The following is a 5,519-nucleotide window of genomic DNA, read 5'->3' as shown; positions in this document are numbered from 1 at the left end:
TGAAAGAACCAGAAGAAAAATAAATAACGAAAAAATGAAACAATAAGATCAGAGGACCAGTCTGTCAATTTAAAAAATCTGTAAACAGGGAACACAGAAGAGATGAAAGAAATAATATAATTTCTGAGAATTAAAGGTCGTGGATTTCTAGTTTGAAAGGAGCACTGAGCACTCATCCCAAGAAATTTCAAAACACCGGAACAGAGAGAAGACCCTGCGGACGTCCAGAGGGGAACACAAAGGCAGGGCGGGATCCGGCTCGTCACAGCGAGCCTGGGAGCAAGGGCTGCAGAACGCTGGGGGCAGGTCACCTCCGCTTTGGGATTCCATATCTAGCCCAGTTGCCAAATATCAGGGAAAATAAAGATAACCTTCAGACCTCGCAAAATCCTCCCAAATTATCTCCTTGGCAATGATTTTTTCAGAGACCACTGAAGGGTGTGGTCTGCTAAAGGAGTACACGGAGGAGCAGGACACGGGCTCGGGAGACGGGGACGCAGAGGCGAGCGGGGCCTGGGCAGCGGGGCAGAGAAGGTCCTGGGACAGGCGGCGTGGGAGGCGGGGCACCGGTCCAGAGCGAAGCAGGTGGAAGGTCCCAGGCGAGACCTCGTCCAGACAAACGCACAGACTGGGTGATGTGAGCACCTCCTGGGAGAAAGCTTGGAGAGCCATTGTCATTGGTACATAAAAAGGCCAAACGAAAAGAAATTAAGATAAATATGGACTCCAGAAAAACGAAAATTGGGCAGGAAAAGAAAGCACTCATACTATACTCAATGGGTCAAGTGTCAGTAGTGCTCACATGGTCACAATAACTTCAACACTCATATGGACAGGACAAAGGTGACAGGTATCGGGAGACGGGAGGGGAGGGAAGTGTTTATGAAAGTGCCTCACCTTGCACAGTAAAAGCCTCGAATTTGAGAATCAACAAGGAACAATATAGTAAGAGTAATCTTTAGAGACATAGGGGTAGATATCAAGAGTCAGCTAAAAGAACTGAAAACGGCTGTTTCTGGGAGCAGGACACGGGGAGGGGTGGTGTGGACGGCGGTGGCATTTCCGTGGCTTTTCTTTCGACCCCAAACATCAGTAATGTGGACAAGGGAGAAAACAAACGTAAGATTACGGCCTAGATGTGTCAGTTACTAGGGCAGTCCGCTTCGGGGTGACACTACCCGACAGACGCGGCAGGGTGCAGGGACGCGCGCGTGGCGACCGCAGCGCGACCACACACCTTCAACGCCTTCCCGGCCTTGAGGGCTCTCACGCGCTCCCCCTGAGCGGCTATGCTGTTGAACAGCTCCAGCGGGGACGCACAGCCCTGCTCGAGCTTGGGCACGTCCGCCATCTTCCAGGACCTAGGCTTCCGGCTGGGCGCTGGAAGGGGTGCTCAGTGGTTCAGACCAACTGTGGGAGAGAAGAGAGAGGGAGAGAGAGGTTAACAAACACGGCAGCCGATTTTCCTTCCCTGCATCTAGTCCTTCTTTCCCAAAAGGTTGGAGGTGAGTTATAATAAAAAACATGGATCAAGCAACATTAATAAAAATAAAAGCAGAAATTTGGGGCCATAAAAAAGGAGAAAAGAGGAATGACACAAATCAAAGATGAGGACTAAGGAACTGCTCAGATTTATAGGCTTAAGGACTGCAAAGGAGGCCCCTGCAAACCAAGGCCAAGTGCGCGTCTGCTCATGTGCCCCTGTGCCTTGTCCGGGGCCCGGGGCATAAGAGGTGCGTTAATAACTCTTAGGTTCACCACGACTAAACACAATTGGCAAATTGCTATTTACTCTTTCACTGCGTTGGGGATGAATTTCTAGTTGTTTGCTGCTATAACCAACAGAGCGCTTAACAAAGGGCTTCCTCGGCTGGCCAGCTGCTCTGTCCCCAGACAAGCAAGGTCTGGGGTGTAGGTGGGGCCTTACCCATCTGGGTTGCAAAAGAGGTAGGAACTATATACAGCCTGTCCATGGAACAGACTCCCTTATTTATCTGTTTATTTACTTACTTACTTTCTTATTACAGCAGAAGAGTAGCTTTATTAGAAGCAATGGTACACTTCACGTATTATGTAGAAGTGGGGCTGAGCAAGAGAAGCGTGGCTCAAAGGCCATGCTTCCTTATTTAACCGCAACCCTTTGACAGGTACCTACCTGTACCTTCTATTAGTCAATATTTGCTATTAACCTTGAAGAGGGGCACAGGGCAGGCCACCTGATGCTGCCTCGGGGCAAAGTCTGGCCACAACTAGTCCCCTCTTGGGTCAGTCACTTCCCCTTTCTGAGTGTCAGCTTCCCCATCTGTAAAGAGATGCCATCAGGAACCTACCTCAAGGGCTGTTATGAGAAATGAGAAAGAGCGACATGGTAGCATTTTGTAAACTGTAAAGCAAGAAATTGACCCATTACGAGTATTGGTGATGATTCTAGAGCTGGCTGAAGTCCAGTTCCACCTAGAACTGGCTGCCACACCTCGAATGAGGACGACAGTGACAATGTCGTAGCGTCAATTCCGTACCTGGAATTGCTCAAAGCATCTTATACGTATCAATTCACTTAAGCCTTACCGAAATCCTGTGAGATAGATTTGTTAGCTCCATTTCACAGATGAGTAAATCGAGACACAGACAGGTTTAAAAACTTGTCCAAGATAACACAGCGAGTGGTAGAGATGGGATGTAAACTCGAGCAGTTTGACCGTAGAGCCTACACCCTCAATCATTATCCTCTGGGTTGCTTAACTGTAATAAGCCTCAGCCTCTCAACGGTAAAGTGGGAATAACCATAACAACACTAACTTGCAGGACTAGTGAATGGATTAAGTGCAATAAGGCAGGTAAGTTAACAGTCTAGCGAGGCATCAGCCCCAAGTTAGAAGTTTAATGAATGACTATTTTGTTTCTTTCTGCTTAAAATTTTTTTCTAGTACTTCCATGAACCAAACATGCAAATTGAGAGCTAATTTATTTTTATTTATCCACTTTAAATATTTGTTTAAAAAGCATGTAAATTTCAAAAAAAAAAAAAAAAAAAAACCCCACCAAAAACCAAAAACCAAAACAAAAACCAAAAAACAAAAAAAACCATACACACAAAAAAAAACCACCAAGAAAACAATGCCAAAAAAACCATTCTTTACACAAGTCAAAGAAACCATAATACTGAAACTAGGACAGTACAGCTGCCAGTTTCTCTCCCTTCCTTGCTGGGAACCACCTCGATTCCCAGAAAGAGAAGTTTGGTGAAATCACTTAGATGATAAGTTCAGCTTAGGGAAGCTGGTTAAAAAAAAAAAAAAAAAAAGTATGTGGAAGAACGTTCTGACTAGCACTGGAGAGGAAGAACACTTGGGCCCATATCAAATGACGCTTAAAGTTATGAAAATTCTGGCGACAAATGATCAAGTATCATGTCCGGATACTTTACACATGATCCTGAATTTTCCCAACTTTCAAAGCTAGATGTTACAGTTTAGTAAGTTCTCACTTAACGTCATAGGTAGGTTCTGCGAAACGACGCATAACAAAGCCAATTTTACCACAGGGTAATTGATATAAACAAGGGTGAAGTTCCTATAGCATCTCACCAACATTATCAGTAAGGTTCTGAAGTCTGTGAGTAAGGCCGAAATCAAGTACAGATCAATATTACCCTTAAAAATTCCTAGGGAAAATGCCAGGTAGAATGACTGGGTTACGCCTGGACAGCCAATCTCCCCCTGCGAGGGAGCAGATAACTATAGATGATCGACCAGACAAACTGGGCCTGCATTTGGGGTCCATGTTGTAGGGAAAAACATGTATTTTTAAATATCAAAATCCCACTGAAGAGGCACATGGGAACCAATTCTAACTGAGGGAACAGATGAGGTCTCTTTGTGATCACATGCAGACGTTCGCTGAGTGAGAATCACCCATGCTATAAATTGTGTGTGTGTGTGTGTGTGTCTGTGTGTGCGCACGCGCATGCATGATGCAACTTGAGTGAGTACGCCAGCAATGATCAGAGACAAGGAGAACAGAACTATCACTTCTCTTATTTCATGAACTCATCCATTTATCTACTTTTCTCCTATCTAGGCAACATCCTCCTTTATTTGTTAATTTTTAGAATTAAGTGTAACTTCAGAGGTTTTTTAACCCAGAGTTCAGAACCTCCGGAATGATAGCACTAGTTTGAAAGCAATTGACATGTCCCTGGTTCTAAGCAGAGTACCCAGGTTTCATTACTTTTTCAAAGGAGTCTGACATGCCAAAAGGCTAAGGACCATGGTCTTAAGTGTCGACGGCATAAACTGAAAATGGATTTCCTTGAATCTCTGTCAAGGAAAGCTGCTTTATCTATTTAACAAATACTATAATCTAAAAGAAATGCAGCTATAATCTGTGAATTCATCTATCATCTCCTCTGGAAAAAAAGACTGGGAACGTGAAGACCCAAATGGCATACTCCCCAGCAGATCACAGCACACCTTAAAGAGAAAGCTACAGGCTATTAAAAATTAACTCTCATTTCCTCTTTTTAAAGAACTTGAACCTTATGCTCATTTTGAAAGGTTCCATTGTTCTGGGGGAACAAAAGAGGCACATGAAATCGGGTTTTGGGATGAAAGAAGAATTAAAGAATTGTACAACAGAATGTGACAATGACCTTGGCTGTACTAAAATCACTTCGCATAAGATCAGGATATACCAGAATCTGCAATTCAGGGGAAGGATGGCATTAAGATAGCCAATTTTGGAGCAGCTGGGAACAGCTGGGAAGGTGACCCAGGAGTTTCTGGGTGCCTGGAATACCACCAGGAGATGCGATACCATCCTTCACATCCTGGCCCCAGAGTGTGGGTGACAATGGCTTTGGACTGTCAAGTTCCCAGAGGACAAGACGAAGACTTCTTTAGAGTAAGGAGTTCTTGAATATTTCCAACCTTGGACCAGATTATGTTCACGTGTTCTTTTGTAAACGCTGAGAGGAAAGGTTATTTTCCCCTCCGAGTAATAAAATGAACATTACCTTAAAAGGCAAAAAAGATATTAATTGATATGAGCCAGTCATAATTAAGATACTGTTGAGCATCGTAATTAGCATGCTAATGTTTGGATGCTGATTCTTTAAGGAAGTCTTGTCCGTGAAAAATATGACAGCCAACATGAAGGTGCTAAAAGTCAATCTATGAATTCAGTCAGGCAACTGCTCACCCAGTATCTCTAATTCCTACGGAAGCAGTAAATCACCTGAACTTTGGGTTAGTGGGATGAAATGAAAGGTACAAGACCTTAATTCTAAGAGAGACAACTCCTCATTCTCTAAACCAAGGTAAGAGGCTGGTAAAAATCCTAATAAGCTCCAAGCCTAACAAAAGATTGGCAATACATACCTGGGCTGTGGGAGACCCTTCAGAGATGGCCACTGGAGGAGCTGAGACTGCCCTGTGCAGCAAGGATCTCCTTTTATAGTCTTTTCCCTTTTTCTTTCAGTTTCCTTTTAAATAAAGGCTCTTCTCTTTTCTTCCTGTTTA

General features: G+C 44.0%; 1 protein-coding gene across 9 annotated transcripts in view; it reads right to left on the bottom strand.

The window, feature by feature from the left end:
- The window catches only part of WARS (tryptophanyl-tRNA synthetase), a 31,771-nt gene that overhangs the window by 24,302 nt on the left and 1,950 nt on the right, over positions 1 to 5,519 (bottom strand). For 3 of the 9 annotated variants that reach the window (XM_011385003.2, XM_023525892.1, XM_023525893.1), the window contains 2 exons: positions 2,156 to 2,302; positions 1,238 to 1,410 (listed from right to left, as the gene is read on the bottom strand). In XM_011385003.2, the coding sequence (XP_011383305.1) occupies positions 1,238 to 1,351 (114 nt within the window). In that variant the 5' untranslated portion in view covers positions 1,352 to 1,410; positions 2,156 to 2,302. Of the gene's footprint in view, positions 1 to 1,237; positions 1,411 to 2,155; positions 2,303 to 5,378; position 5,519 lie in introns of those variants that run through there. The other 6 variants (XM_011385008.2, XM_023525890.1, XM_011385002.2 and 3 more) reach the window with 5 other exon arrangements.

The sequence above is a fragment of the Pteropus vampyrus genome, unplaced genomic scaffold (genome assembly GCF_000151845.1).
Source record: "Pteropus vampyrus isolate Shadow unplaced genomic scaffold, Pvam_2.0 Scaffold641, whole genome shotgun sequence".
Lineage (NCBI taxonomy): Eukaryota > Metazoa > Chordata > Mammalia > Chiroptera > Pteropodidae > Pteropus > Pteropus vampyrus.
The sequence above is the reverse complement of the archived record's forward strand: the minus strand, read 5'-3'. Positions and strand labels throughout refer to the sequence as shown.